Source organism: Vidua macroura, chromosome 2 (genome assembly GCF_024509145.1).
Source record: "Vidua macroura isolate BioBank_ID:100142 chromosome 2, ASM2450914v1, whole genome shotgun sequence".
NCBI lineage: Eukaryota > Metazoa > Chordata > Aves > Passeriformes > Viduidae > Vidua > Vidua macroura.
Window position 1 is genome coordinate 91,991,030 of NC_071572.1, and position 15,183 is coordinate 92,006,212.

The 15,183-nt window shown below is 42.3% G+C and overlaps 1 protein-coding gene across 9 annotated transcripts; it reads right to left on the reverse strand.

Annotated features, from left to right (window-relative positions):
• Positions 1-1,577: 1,577 nt before the first annotated feature.
• On the reverse strand, positions 1,578-10,578 carry RNF6 (ring finger protein 6). Of its 9 annotated transcripts, none has more exons than XM_053970777.1 (6): positions 9,923-9,960; positions 9,302-9,408; positions 7,212-7,426; positions 6,307-6,516; positions 5,705-5,812; positions 1,578-4,412 (listed from the first exon to the last, which is right to left on the reverse strand). In XM_053970777.1, the coding sequence occupies exons 4-6, from the start codon at positions 6,494-6,496 to the stop codon at positions 2,701-2,703; spliced, it is 2,010 nt and encodes a 669-aa protein (XP_053826752.1). In that variant the 5' UTR covers positions 6,497-6,516; positions 7,212-7,426; positions 9,302-9,408; positions 9,923-9,960; the 3' UTR covers positions 1,578-2,700. The 9 variants fall into 9 exon arrangements, with proteins under 9 accessions (XP_053826752.1, XP_053826750.1, XP_053826747.1 ...); XM_053970775.1 differs by having other exon boundaries at positions 9,220-9,408; XM_053970772.1 differs by lacking the exons at positions 7,212-7,426; positions 9,923-9,960 and adding an exon at positions 10,191-10,279 and having other exon boundaries at positions 7,835-9,408.
• Between the last annotated feature and the right edge of the window lie 4,605 nt (positions 10,579-15,183).

The following is a 15,183-nucleotide window of genomic DNA, read 5'->3' on the forward strand; positions in this document are numbered from 1 at the left end:
TTTGTTAATGTTAAACCCACGTGGGTCCTTTTCTTATTGGTTAGAGTGTAATGACTTTACACCTTTTATGCTACTGGTTCAAAGAATATGTAGAAAAAGGCTTTGCATGGGCTGCCATCTTGTCTCTGATCTGTGTTTGCATGGATGTTGTTATTTCCCTGTGTCTCTTGCTTTTTGCTTGTATGATACAGACAGATAATAAATCCTAAGTCTGCAACCAGTCAGGGTCCCATCCTGTTTGTGAGACACAGACCGATCCGGCAGAGATGGGGGCGGCAAAGAACCAGAGAACTGAAGTTTTATCACAGAAATGGAGGTAACAGAAGCCAACACCAAACTGAATCACTATGATTTAATTGGTGCCATTAACACAGTATCTTGGGAAAGCTGAGTAACAAATTACATGCTACTCAATGGAGGGGAAATACTTGACAACTCTCATCTGACAGGGCAGGAATATAGTAGTGGAGGCTTAATGTTTCTTTTGCCATAGCCTACAATTTCTATAGAAAGCTCTCAACTCTACTTTCTGCTATATTCTGCTTAGCAGCTCAGTTAAACATACCTTGTCACAGATGATCTCATCTTGAGCCATGTAACCAACTGTGCTCTTACACACAGCAAAATTCCTACTTGAATGGAAAAAAGGCACAGGCAATCTCCCTTCATCTGTAGTACATTAGTGTAGCAGTTTTAAGGATTAGAGTTAAAATTGACCTTCAAGGACCTGACCAGCAAGGCAATAGTGAGCCAAAGGTAGGTTTCTATGTATGCGTCTTCTCAATCAGGAAGATTTCAAAAATAAAAGGAAGTCATAAAGAAACAAGGAAGTGATAGAAGACATGTATGCATTTATATACTGTCAGCCTCAGCAGCTAACAGAAATAAAAGAAAAAAATGTCAAAAAAAAAAAAGCTAGCTCTTATAATCACATTTAAATCTCCTCACTCTTTACTGCAGCTAAGGAAGCACTCAAGGGAGGGGTCAACAACCTTTGCAGTAATTAACAGCACAAATTACAGCAGAAGAGATCTTAATCATATCCTTAAATCATCTAAATCTCATAACAGAGTTTCTTAGAACTACTTTCAGGAATGAAAATAAGCCCTTCTGTTGAATTTATGACACAAGTTTTCCACTTGCAGAACTGAAGTAGACATCCAATCGCATGAGATTTTATAGCTACCCTTGAAGGATATCATGAGCAGATGTTCTAAGTGACGCACCTGGCACAGAAGCACATTTGTCAAGGCCACTATCTGCAGGCAGAGAAAGGCAGTAGGACTTGTTCACTTCAAGTACTCAGAATATGAACACAACAGATTAGTGCACAATTCTGCATTTCTCCAGGGATTGAGATGCAGGCTGCTCAGAAGACAAGCTTTCTAACATCCAGCTTCTCCTAGAAACCCCTGGAGTGCTTTGTGCTGGGCTTTTATGTACCGTAATAACAAAAACGCCAGGAACAGAGCTGAGGAAAAGTGGGGGGGAAAAGTGAAAACTGAGACTGAACATTTAGAATAGTAAGTTTTCTTATTAATCTACAGGATATGGCTCAACAGTAATTCACATAAAGCTTCAATTATTTAACTTGCAACTTTATTTCAGTCTAAGTCATTGGTATAAAGTTTAATATCTAATTATACAGATACTGGGGATTTTCAGGGAAGCTTATTTTGTCCTTTTTAGTGTCTTTTGCCACTTGGTCCTCAGGCATGTTTCAAGAGGACTAACATAACATGTGTACCTTAAATTTCTATACAAAAGCACTTCAAGTCTTTGTTTTGTTCTTCTGAGTAGGATGCCCAAAACATGCATATTATAGATAGTATAATGATCAAGGAAATGTTTCCCCTCTTTAAACTAAGGCAGTTAAAACCCCGGGAGTATTGATTGAATAATTTGGAAGAGTAAAAAGGCTTCCTTGTCTTCCTTGGTGTTCATTTATTCTTTGAGCAAGTAAGACACACCCCCTTGGAATTATCAGATTTGATTGCTGTCTGCACTGAAAAGACAAAGATTGTCAAAGACAGCATTTAATTATATACATTTCATAATGCCACTAACTCATCCACTTCTGAATAAGAACTCATCAACATTAAGAACTGTGTAAACCCACATGCAAAAATTGCCATTGAATTTTTTAAATAGAACCAAATTGGCAAGTTTTTGGAAAGGATATTTCAATGTTTAAAAAAAAAAGTCTATTAAAATGAGCACTTCAAGTAACTTAAATATCTTTAGCAAACATGTCCAGCAAGAGACTGTCTGTAAAAGAAATTGTTCTTAGAACAAAAAGCTAACAAATGGCTATTTAGCCACTAATTTTTCAACACAGTGGTGGGTCTGTGTGAAATATTTTGTAATCTAAATAAAATAAGTCCATCACAATGTTAAAAAACATACATTAAGCAGGACTGATTAACTATTGCATTTCTGTATTTACAAAAGTGCTTAGCATAACAAAATTACCTAAAAAAATATAAACTTTACCAATATCATTTGGTTCTATGTGTGCTCCTAGACCTGCACTTGGAAAAAATAGTATTTACATTGTTAGATTTAGATAAGTTTCTATAATTTTTGAAGAAATTTAACAAAACTCCCCCCAAAAATGGACCCATATCTAAGTCAATGAATTTCATCTGGCTCATAGCAGAGCAGGAGTAAATCCTTGAGTGCTGAGCAGTACAAACAATTCTAGCCATTATCTGTGGCATTAGACCCCAGAACTGGCTGCCGACAAATTGGGCAGGTGGAGTTTTCAGAAAGCCAGCGATCAATACAATGAATATGAAACTCATGCGTACAAGGTAACTGCCTTAGCTTATTCCCTGTTGCATATTCATTAATGCAAACACTGCACGTTTTACTCCATTCATTTTCAGTGTGAACATCCCCATAGTTCCGTGTAGAAAGATTGTCAATCTGCTCTTTGGTTAAACCTCTTAAACGATCATCATCATCATCCTCATTCAGCAGGAAGAAGTGGGCAAGTCGAAGGATGGGCAGTGTTCCGCTCTCCACTAAGTTGTTTGCATCTTGAGACAGCCTGCTATCTTGGTTCTCATGACTGCGCCCAGAGCGTTGAGTACCACCCCTCTGTCTATTTCTTTCCCTGCTGCCATCTGCTGCATGTCCATTTCTAGACAAAATCCCACTTGGATCACTGCCGTCTGCTGAACTTGAGTTATTCTGTGCATCCGCTAAGTGATGACCGCCTCTTTGCACTTCTGAATTAGATTCAGTTTCCATTAAAGAACTCAGTTCTCCAAAGCCTGTCATTATCTGTCTAAGGATTGATCGAAGAGCCACTGATGAAGGTTCCCCAAGCCCAGTTTCTGAAATCCGACGAAGAGGTATCCGTATAGTGCTAATGTAGGTCCGAATACCTGCGCGTTCTGAGCGGGATATCGTGCGCCGAAATCCCCCACTGTCACTTTCAAAGGTAACTGTGTTTTCTGACATTCCTACTCTAGAACGAGTTCTACTGGCAATGCTGTCCCGGTCTCTGTTTTCTCCAGGACGAATTCTTCTCACCTGAAGATCTAGCGTAATTGTCGGGTGCCTTCTGGCAGTAGCTACTGGCCTACTAGGTTCTTCCTCTTCTGAAGTTGTTTGTAAGGATGCAGCTACACTGGAAAGCTGGGGAGCCTGAGTGTTACCTCTTGCTTGCTCTTCAGTAAGCTGTGGAGAAGCCTGAGCTGTTTGTCTCCTACTTCTGTTGACCTGCTGTGCATTTCTATCCTGCCTCTGACCATGTTCCTCAGAACGAGCAGCATCACCTTGCCTTTGCAGCGGGGAGCGGCTTCGACTACTTAGGGTAGACCGCAGCCGCAAAATTTCTAGTCTTTGGCTTGTATTCATCCGGACATTAGTTCTAGCTCTACCCCTTCTGACTGCTGCAGAAGTACCTCTTTCTGGCATTTCTCTTGGTTCATCAGCAGCCACAGAATTATTTTGTGTAGTATTATTTGTCTGGCCTGTCAGCTCCCTCGTTCTACTCCTGAGCCTCCCCGAGACTGCATGAGAGACTATTTCTGACCTTAATGCCATGGCACGCCTTAAAAGCCTGGTCCTTGCAGCTTCGTTGTTTGCCTCTCTTGCAGCCATGCTCCTTGTCCGTGGGGCTACTGAACCAGCAACTAGCGGACGTCTTCTTTCTACGTACAGTCTGGTAGCATCTATATCAACATACTCCTCACCAGAAGTTTCAAAACTGTTATGATCGTGATTTATATTGATTTCAAGACTAAAGCGAAACTCCCCACTGTTTGGATTCGTTCGACTCACAGCTCTCCAGGTTTGGTTCCCACTCTGCCCACTGCGAGTGGCATTTCCTGTGCGACGAAATGTGTTAAGCCATTCAAGCAAAGAGTCGCCATTGGAGTTTTCCCCAAGAACTTCAGAATCTGAGAGAAACAAAGAATTGCAAACATTCATACAACCGCATGCTCTGCAAACTGTAATGCACTCCAAATCTTCTTTACTTGCTAGGCTCTGACTTCAGACACAATACAGTAGCAGGGCACCTACCTTGCTATGTTAATGTACAAAAATGTGCTCTATGTAAAACTGTCAGCAAAACTTACCAGTTCAACCTAGAATTTTTGTCCTACCAGCAGACTCACAGAGAAATTAATATGCTCAGATTCAGGTGGTCCAAAGACAGTTGTATTTGTCCAATACCTGCCCCTTGCTGAAGTTATCAGTTTGGGAATATTTTAACAACTCATTTTGATACAGCAGGAAAAGGAGTAACAAGTCTTCTCTTCTTTTGGAAAACGTTTTTTTTTAAGTGTTTCCTATAACCAGTGGAATAAATGATCACAGAATCATTAAGATTGGCAGGAACCTCTGCAGATAATCTAGTTCAACTTCCCTGCCAAGGCAAGGTCACCTAGAGCAGCTTACACAGGAATGTGTCTGGGTGGGATGCATGGTTTGAATAGATTTTCTCCTTTTGTGCAAATATACTCTTTTACTATTGCAATACCCACAGCTCCCTTTTCAAACCTTCTCCAACTACATAATCAGGAACAGATACAAGTAGTGTGGTAAGGGCTACCTATGTGTATAAAGCAGGCCAGTTGCCCTGACCACAGTGAAGATATTCCCTTAAAGTGATCAGATGAAGTTCTCCCTACTCCATCATCTCTCTGTGTCCAGGAAACCTCCCCTCCAAGAACTTTGGTATCTTCATTTCTGAGCTGCCAATTCCTCTCCCAAATCTGACTAGAACTGGCCAAATGAGTAAGCCAATATTTCTGGGGAATTGAAGATAGTGCATAAAACTGCATAAACAAGCCTCACCTGACTAAAACAAATGGAAATGAAACACCAAAAGTGTCAAAACAGTGGAGAGATTAACTGTTTTCCAATTAGCTTCTCTTCCAAATGCTCTAATAGATGATAAAAACCTCTAAGAACTGAAAAAATAGTATTTTTTGTGCTATTACATTTACTAGCAAAGGAAATGAGGGAAAAAGGAGCAAGTAATTTGTGATTAAAATAAACGAGTTCTCGTCAAGTACTTTAAGTTTGGTTTTGTATCCTTAGGAAATCTCTCTTACTTTTAAATAATCCCCAGAGGCACATTGAAAAAAAAAAAGAAAGATAAACAAGTCTCTCTTAAATATCTTTATAGAACTGTACTTATGCACCACATACTACGTGTCTACATATAGGAATGAAGAATGTTTACCTCCAACAGTTCTGTCTTCACCTTCTCTGTTATCCAGATCAGACTGCGATGTCAGACGCTCCTTAGCCCCCTCCAAACGTTGCTGCAACTCTTCTGCTGTTATTTCTCCTGAATTAATTTACATTTTGATAACACTGTTAGATAAGACACTATTACTGCCTCTATACAGCCATGCAGAAGTAACATTTTCTATCTTGAATGAAAATCTTCAGAAGACAGACAAAACTGATGAAGCGAGAAAGAAAATAGCACTAATGTGAGATCATAATGCAGATATCAGAGGAAGCAGGTAGTGGAGTGGAAGAAAAAGATGCTGAATGTGTTGAGAGTATGCCAGCTTCAAGTAACAATTCAGGGGCCCCCAAAATTGCCACACATCAACAAATATACTTGAATGTACCAAATGTTAATTATCTGGGTTTGGACATTCAAATGCAGCATCTTGGTATACAGGTAAAGTGTTATACATTTGTTCCATATGGAGGATTTTCCCCTTTCTACAAAGCCACAGAAGTCAGGCTGCTTGAGTCACAGTACCCCACGTGGTGGCTAACAGCAGGAGCGTTACTTCACCTCTTCTACTGAAGGTATGCACATCTTACCAGGAGTGCCAAGCAGGTTTCGGTCCCTCATTAACCTGTAGTCCTCCTCGTTGAGCTCGTTAATGAACTGGTAATAGGCTTCCTCCCTGCTGAGGCGCTCCAGCTGCCGCTGTCTCTCACCTTCTCCGCTGCGCTCCCGTGAAGGCGCCTGCTCATTGCCATTTCCCGCACGGCGTCGGGAGCGATCCATAATGATAATGCCACGCTGTCCTGGATAAAACCAGAAGATTAGACTGCCCAGGAATTACAGGAAGTATTTACCTAATTTGCAGTAAAACATCCCCAGCATTTTCAAATAAATTAGCTTATTAATAGCTAAAGATGATTAAAGGGAACCAAGCTCCATGTTACTTGCCAAGACAACAGGGTAGTTTATTATTCAAATATAGAAATACTTGTAGCTTGCTGAAAAATAGTTTCAAGCTCCCTTCTTCACTGAAAGGGCATACTGGTTGGTATGGCAACTTTAAAATAAAAATGCAATGACAGGTTGGTTTGTTTTTTTTTTTTTTTTAGCTAAATAGTGATATTCTAGAAAGTTAAAGGAATTAACATAAAATTTATGTCCTTTCTCTCAAGTAAAATACAACAGCAGTGGGGAGTATTTCAAAATCTGAAGTATAGTGCAAACATGGTTTTCTGATTATTGGACTGCAATTACCCAGTGCAGACGTGTGACAACCCCAACATAAGACTACATTAGTATTTTCATCAGTAATATCACCCACATAGTGCACAGCCTAAACATTTATTTTTGGTGGAATGACTCTTCTACCATTCTTACATTATTTGTATATTTTCCTTGCATTCTCTAATCCAAGGATTAGCTAGCAAAGAGACATCCATCTCCAGAATATGGGTAAAAGGGATGGGCTGTACTTTTGCCACAGTTCTTCATCACTTACCAAATATTGAACCAGTGGGACTACACCGTTAGAAGGCAAGAATAGCCTTCCAGTGTCAAAGAGGCATCATCTCCATTGATTTCTGTGTCATTACCACCTCCCTCTGGTTAGGACTCAATCCTCAGAACACTCCTCAGCTTTCCTATTTTCTAAAGGAAACCTGTTCTTCCACTCTCTATTTGAAAGATGATAAAGTGTCCTTTCAATTCAGCTTCCTGTTTAACAAAAGGCACCTGTAACACCTGCTGAGGCAGACATCTGAAAAAAGAAACCACTTCTCTACAGAGATCATCAGGCTAAAAAGCCCCAACCTCATTGCACCAATCTGCTTGCATGTGCATAAATGCCTTTCTGTTTTATTTGTTTGCTTTTTGTCAATTTACACATACATAAAAGTCACTTCAAGTTTAGATTACAGGAAAAACACAGAAAACAGCATTCTAAGTACACTCCTGATCAATAATTAGTTTTCACAGGACAGGTGATGAGGCAACAAACAGACCAAACCAACTATTAGAAATACATTTTAAAAAGAGCAAATCTTTATCAATACTGCAAACAGATACAAAAAAAATCAGAAAATGTATTTGTCAACAGCAGAAGCTGGCATACATTTAATATACCTTTCTTATGTTCTTGTCCATTCTGATGTATCCTTGGTTTCATTATTTCCACACCTCATGCTACTTCCCCCCACCAGCCCCTGTCCCAGGTAACTGCACTCCTAAACACACTTCTTCCAAATCAACTATCTTCCTCCTGTGTCCAACACTACATTTTGATGCATTTAAAATCATCTCTCCCAGCTCTAACTCATTCAACTGAAAAGAAATTAAATCTGAGACTCTTCCCTTCAAGACATTTTCCATTCCCATAATATTTTTTCTTTTTAATCAATGTTGTCCTCTTGGCTCAGCTTCACAAGCTGTAGATAACTGCTGACTTCGATTTCCCACAAGGGCTGTGTTCAAATCAGGTCACTTCTCCTATCACACTTCTAAACACAAATTTCTCATCCAGCTCTTCCTCTTACTACCCCGGTTTCCTCACAACAAAAGCAGTTCCCACCCAATCCCCAGCGAACACTATCATTACCTTGGCAACAACCATCATGAAAATTACCTAATTAACACTATTACCATGAAAATCCTCAATCCAGACTGCACTGAATACTGAAGTGCCTCTGTCCCAGGGGACTTACAACTTGACACAGGTGCAGCGGGGAGAGGGGGAAGGAGGAAGGATTGATAAAATTAATTCAGTCTCGCGTGAGGCTGTTGTTTAGACTAATGCCTTAAAACAACATGTGGCTTGCCTGACAACGACCATTCTAAGCTAACCGACTTCCCAGGTACATCATTGTACTGCTGCACAGAAAAAAATTCCACATATATTCTTAAGATAAAACGTCCATCACATGTAGTCCCCCTCAATCTAAATTTAAAGTGTTGTTCAAAAGAGAGGTTCTTCAGTTATCAGTTATCCACAGAAAATCTGGAAATCTCTTGGATTCTGTGGGTAGTTAAGGAAAAAAAAATACTCTTTTGTTGACAACTGTATGGTAGGATGATTAGTCACACTCCTTGAATGACTCACTTAGAAACAGCAAGGAGTGTGAAGTGCTCAGTTGTCCCATCTGTTTAACATAACTCCATGGATGACAACTACTATCCCTATTTACCAAATGCCATCAAAACTAAGTACTTTGGCACCTAAAATGTTTTAGAGTTGTTAAAGTTGAAGGGTACTAACTGTATCAAAATTGAAGTACATTGCACTAGAATATTTTTGGGTATTGAAAAGCTCAAGGGTATTTACTAGTAAAATGCAAAAAACTGAAATTGAAATCCAGTTATGACTTGGATTACTCTTCCTTTGCAAAGAGGTAGGGGTCGCATGCCAACAGTTTATGTTTTCTAGCATTTTCAACCAGACTTACTCCTTTAGATCTTCATTCATGATTACTCTAGCCTATTCTTTAAGGTTTACGACTATTTTTAATATATACCTTATGCTTTTCAATTTCAGCCTGTTTCCCTGAAGTACTAGCCCCAGTTCAATTAGGTACTCATTTTCTGAAAGACTACCACCTGATTGCAAGGCGACTACGGAGTTTAACTGAGGAAGCCTCCCCGAGCTAAAGGGCTATTTAGCATTTCTGTCACACCACAGCTTCCTGGCAGGATGATCTCACCGCCTTCGGGAATAAAAAAAAAAATTAAAAAAAAAAAAAAAAAAGAAAACCAACCCCCAAATCAAACCCAGAAACCCCCACACACGAAGCCTGGGGAAGTAGGGGAGGAAGGAGAGAAAAAGGGACAGTCAGAAGATAATCAAAACACCGCCCCCGGGACACCCAGCGCGACCCAAACCGCGGGCCCGAGAGTGGCCGCCCGCCCCCGGCCCAGGCCCAGGCCGGCAGCAGGGCCCGCAGACGCCAGAGTCGAGCCAGGCTCCCCCCGCCCAGGGCAGGGGTCGGGCCGCGACCCTGGACCGTTGAGCCGCGAGGGTTTCGGGGACTCATCGAGCCCTCGGGCCCGGTCCCACCCCGCCCCCCCGCCTGTTGCCGGGGGACGGGAGCGCCGTGACTGACGGGGCTCCCGCCCAATGCCCCGGCGGGCCCGTGGCCGTCGGCCAATGGCAGCAGCGCCTGCAGCCCCTGCCCTCCCGCCCCCTCGCCCCGGGCTGCCCGGCCCGACCCCGACACCCACCGCCCCGGCCGGACCCACGTCCTCCGCCGTTGCCCGAGCCCACGGCTCCCCTGCCCGCGGCGGGCCGCGTCACCCGCTACGGCAAACTGGGGAGGCGCCCATGCCGCCGCCTGCCCCGTGGGGGGAAGCTTGCCGAGAGCGCGGCCGGCAAAACCCAAAAGCCCGTCCGTGCCTGCTGCCGGCGGCGGTGCGGCCCGGCCGGCTCAGCCCCGCTCGGCGCCCCGTGCCTCCCGGCGGCAGCGGGAGCCGCCCCCGCCGGGACACCGACCCTGCGTGTGCGAGCGGGGCCCGCTCCGGCTCCAATTGCCGTCCGGGTGCCGGCTCCAGCTCCGATTGCGGTCCGGGTGGCTGCCGGCGCCACCGGCGTAGGTTCCGTGCGCGAGAGAGGGGCGGCCCCCGCCGCGCGCCCCGCCCGCTGGAGCGCAGGCGCGTTTGGCACTTTGTCCTGCCTTTCGAAAGGAACGCGACTGACCGAGGAGTCGCTTTTCCCTCTGCTCCCTCCTTTCCAGGCTTCCTGCGGTTTTACATGGGACGCTTTTCCTTCTTCCGTGATTTGGCCTCCCTTTCTTCCCTTTTTGTTTACATTTCCCTCTGCAGGCATCTCCCACTGAACTTTTTCTAAAACGTTCAAAAAAGAATTGCTCGGTGCTGTCGCCTCAAGTGGCGATTTTAATGATTTCCGCTTGCAGAGCCTTGGGTAGAAGTTCTCCCACGCAAGACACCGAACCTGTCACACGATTTTGCCGGCTCTAGTTGCGGACACACTGAGGGCACCCAGAGTGCGGGTCCCGAGCCGCTTGTGCGGATTTGTCTCAACTCATCTTGCACAAACTCTAAATCGGCAAAATGAGGGGATTTTGCCACGAGGGTGCTTCCGTGTGAAACCTCTACCTCATCCCTCTCACGTCCAAACTGCTCTGGTGTTCAAACTAAAATAAACAAGAGTTTGGGTATTTTCTGTGCAATTGGTCTCGTACAAAGGAGCGCCCTCGGTAATGAATGAGGTGCGAGGAAGGGTTCAGGGCCACTGTCCGTGAAGATGCTTTCACAACACACCCAGGATTTCTTTATTCTGCTTAAGAGTTGCACAAGTGTTGTGTTTAGGTTTGGTGATCGTTTACATTCCTATTCTGCCATTAGGTGGTTTCCATGGGACAAACTGACGGCTGGGACAAATTCTTAACCCCCAGGCCAGATCAGGAACTACTCGTTGCTCACTGCATTCAGAAAATGGCAACCTCTTTGTTTTTCATGTGCCTTGCCGCAGTATAAATAATTAGTATTCTATTGTGTTTCACCTTGCCTGAAGCAATTAAAATATGTCCTTCCTGAAGTTCAATTTTACTTTCATAAAAGTCAGAAAATGTGGGAAATTCATTTGTAGAGAGTTCTCAGGGCCTGACAGAAGGCCCACACAGCATGCATCCGTATGCAAACTGAGACAAGAAATGCTGACTTAGAAATGCCATGGAATAAGACAGAGATTGTTGAGAGAGAAATGGAGCTAGAAAAAAGTTTCAGAAGATGGCCATTTAGTCTTGCAAATAAGACTAGATACTTTGGAGAAATAGAACAATGAAGGATGCATTGTAGTGGGACCCACAAGGGGTAGTTTTAGATGATTGGCTTTAAGGCATCTACAGCGTGCCGTGGCAAGAAACGCTTATAGTGTATTGTAATTAGGAAATAGTTGGCTTCTGATTGCGATGGCATGAATTATAACATCTGTATTGTCTCACCTTTCTCAGGAGACTGGAAATAGGATAAAAGTTTTTAAAACACCTCTCAGTTGCCCTGTCTCTGGGCCAGGAAAAGGGTATTGTCCAACAAGAAAAAAAAAATATATATATATATGGAGAGAGAGAGAGAGAGTTATGTTTTTTAAATTTTTTCATCTCACAGTCTACTTTCTACTTTTACTAATCATTGTTCCACAGTCAAACACAACATGTTCTTTGATATCAAGCCCACATACAGATGGTTCATCCAGAAGGAAGTTATGATTTAGATGGGTGAATAAACTCATATTTCCATACCAAAACCTTACACTGAATTAATTTATTTTCCACTGACCTGTTCTCCAGTGGAGAATTTGGTGTCCATGTCCTGTTCATAGTGATGTTTCACAACAGCATACTATAACTAAGTAAAGTACATGTTCATTTTATGTTGTGTTGTTAATACAAAATGAAAAGAGTAGATCTTTCTTAGAATATCATTGCACTGTAGCAGTGCTGTCCACAGTGAAACACTTTCTTTGCAATTATAATAAAAATAGCCTGTGGAGGGCAGCAAACCTCAGGCAATTACTAAGTTTTGTAATAAAGAATTTGAGAACCTGAATTTAACTTGATTGTTCTGTCTTTTAGGTTCTTTAGAAAGTAGCTCTATTCTCAGCATCCAGGGTTCCAACATTCAGTGTATATAGTGTGTCAAAAGGATGGGGCTAGGTTCTTTTTGGTGGTGCTGAGCAATATGACAAAGGCGATGCGCCCTTTGAAACTGACGCACAGGACGTTCTACCTGAACACGAGGAAGAACTTCTTCACTGTGCAGATGACTGAGTACTGGGACAGGCTGCTGAGAGGGGTTGTGGAGTCTCCTTCCCTGGAGATATTCAAAAAGTTGTCTGGACACAACCCTGGTTAACTTGCTCTAGGGGACCCTGCTTGAGCTGGGAGGTTGGACCAGATGACCACCGTGGTTCCTTCCAATCTGACCCCTTCTGTGATCCCATCACCACAGAAAACTGATTATCAGGACATGACTGGTGATGCAAGTGTAAGGGAAGTGATTACTTCCCTTTACATGGCTCTTGTTTGCCTGCACATGGCATACGATACCCAGTTTGGGGGTCTCCAGTAGAACAATCCTGATATGGAAAGTTCCTAATGAGTTGGAGTGAGTTCTGCTGAGTGCACTAAAATGGTCATGAGGCTGGAGCACTCGCCATGTGAGAGAGGCTGTGAGCCCTAGGACTTCTTCAAGCTGGAATAATGGGCAGCTTGCCAATCCTGACAAGGAACTTACTGAAAAGACAGAGGCAGGATTTGTATTGAGAGAAGGACAGAAAATTTCACCTGGATGATAGTCAGATCCAGAGAGGCTATGGAATCTCCCTCCACAGAGACTTGAGTGGAAAAACCCTCAAGCAACCTTAATTTAAGAGTAGCCTTGCTCCGAGCAGGATATTGTCCTTAGATATCATCCAGAGGTCCCTTCCAACCTGAATATTTCTAGGATTATATGAAATAATATAAAGTAATATTTAATTTCAGAGTTTATTTCCCCTCAGGCAGGGCTCTTCTCAGTAACAAAAGTAACCATAAGTTCATGGTCTGAATTTTCAAGGTTTGCAGAGGCAGAATCAGAGAATTACTTAGTAAAATCCAGTCCAAACCATTAACCCAGAACTACCAAGTCCACCACTAAACCATGTCCCCAAGTGCCACATCTGCATGTCTTTTAATATGTCCAGGGATGGTGACAATTGAATCTCTGTCAGGAGCATAACATAGGCTGATTGTTACCGTAGGTGGTCCCAAGTCTGGCAAACAGATGTTTCACTGAATGCAAGCACCACTCTCCTATACAGCACCTGGATCCAAAGGACTGATGTGTGTTTGTTAGTAACTTGCACTCCAGCCAGAATCTAGGATGCTTTGTTAGATCAATTTTATAGTAAAATATAGCTGAGTGGAAAATAATAAAAAAAAAACCAAACCCTAACACATTGCTTTACATAGGAAACTTTACTTATCTGCATTAAATAACCTGTGTTTTTAAGTGCTGCCAGTATTCAGCTTACTCATCTGCACATAAAACCTGCAAGGTTTCTGAAAAATACTCAGACTGTGCAAATATGACAGTTTTTCTTTACATACAGAAAAGGAAAAAGTGCCACCACATTATTGTCTTGCCTTCAGCTTTCCCTGGACTAAACAAAAAATGGAAGATGTATAGCACTTAGCAGGACTGCACTTTTTCAGTCAATACCAAGGTGGGAACACCTCAGTCACACCACTAAAAAATGTGGGATATGGGGATATCCCATATGGGGGATGGGGATATGGGAAACTTTTAGCAGGTAACTACAGTTTCATGAAAAGTTTTCTGAAAAGCAAATGTTCAAATTTCACAAATTAATAAGTGGAATGAGCAGACACTTTAATGGCATGGGGATGTGATTGAGTGTTGTAGCGTATCTGCTTATAAAATACAAAGATGAGAAAGCAAAAATATTGAAGTTTACTTTTCTGTATTTTTATTCTATTTTTGAAGACTGCAAAACAAAGAGCAAGTAGCTTGTTGTACATTTCCCAGCTGTAAGCTTTGCTTCATAAACTTTGACTCAAGCACTAACACTGTGGCCACAAGCATGCAAACACACACCCCTCCCAAAACCAACTTTGCTTTCAGTATTGATGCTCCCATGTCAGAGTTGAGATGGTCACAATACAAAGCAACACTCCATTTTCAGGAGGCTTCAAACTCGTTTTTATCATAGTATGCATGCTTTTTATACATTCTTATAAAATTTGTAAGTTTACACTTTACTCATTGGTCAGGAAAGACAAACAAAGTGCTTATTGGAATCGACAGTTGCATGTTTCTTTTATTTATCCTTTCTTTCTTGGTTTCTATGTCTACTACCTTGGTAGGAAATTCTTTCAAGGATCCTCTTATCAAACTTCTCTCTGGATCACAGAAGTCACTGTAAAACCTCTTCTACACTCCCATACCCCAAGTGACAGCATTTACTTATTGTCACTATCCATCCTCTTACCAGACAATCCAGGCTTTCACCTGAAAGACAATTCCCTGAAATACACTCAGAAATGTTTAATGGTGTCAGCCTTCCTTGACTACTGTCCTTTCCGATCACAGCTCACTTTGATAACTGTCTCCAACCCACTGCACGTTACCTGTGCTAATATGGTAACAGTGGCTTTCCTACAGAGAACTCAGACATCCTTCACAGCTGTGGTGGTGACAAACAAAAAAAAATGTCAAAAGCGTTTGTGTTCTGGACATATTAGAAATTACACAAACTCAGAACAGAAGAATGTGATAAAGCAAACCATGAATGTTGTTAGAGGAGAAAAGAGAAAGAGGAAAGCTCCAGAAATCCAACTTCAGCAGGATGTGTTAAGCATATATTTTTAAGCTGAGTCCTGGGAAAGCATGAGAGCAGGGAATGAAAAACAAGCAGTAAGAGATAAGAAATCCTATCAATTGAAAGGGCCACTGTGGGGATGGAG

Coding starts and splice junctions, on each gene's coding strand:
- RNF6 (XM_053970772.1), bottom strand. CDS start 7,877: ATGAAACCAAGGATACATCAGAATGGACAAGAACATAAGAAAG. Junction 6,517..7,834: donor TGGACAAGAACATAAGAAAG/GTATATTAAATG, acceptor GGTTTTATCCAG/GACAGCGTGGCATTATCATT. Junction 5,813..6,306: donor AAACCTGCTTGGCACTCCTG/GTAAGATGTGCA, acceptor AAATTAATTCAG/GAGAAATAACAGCAGAAGAG.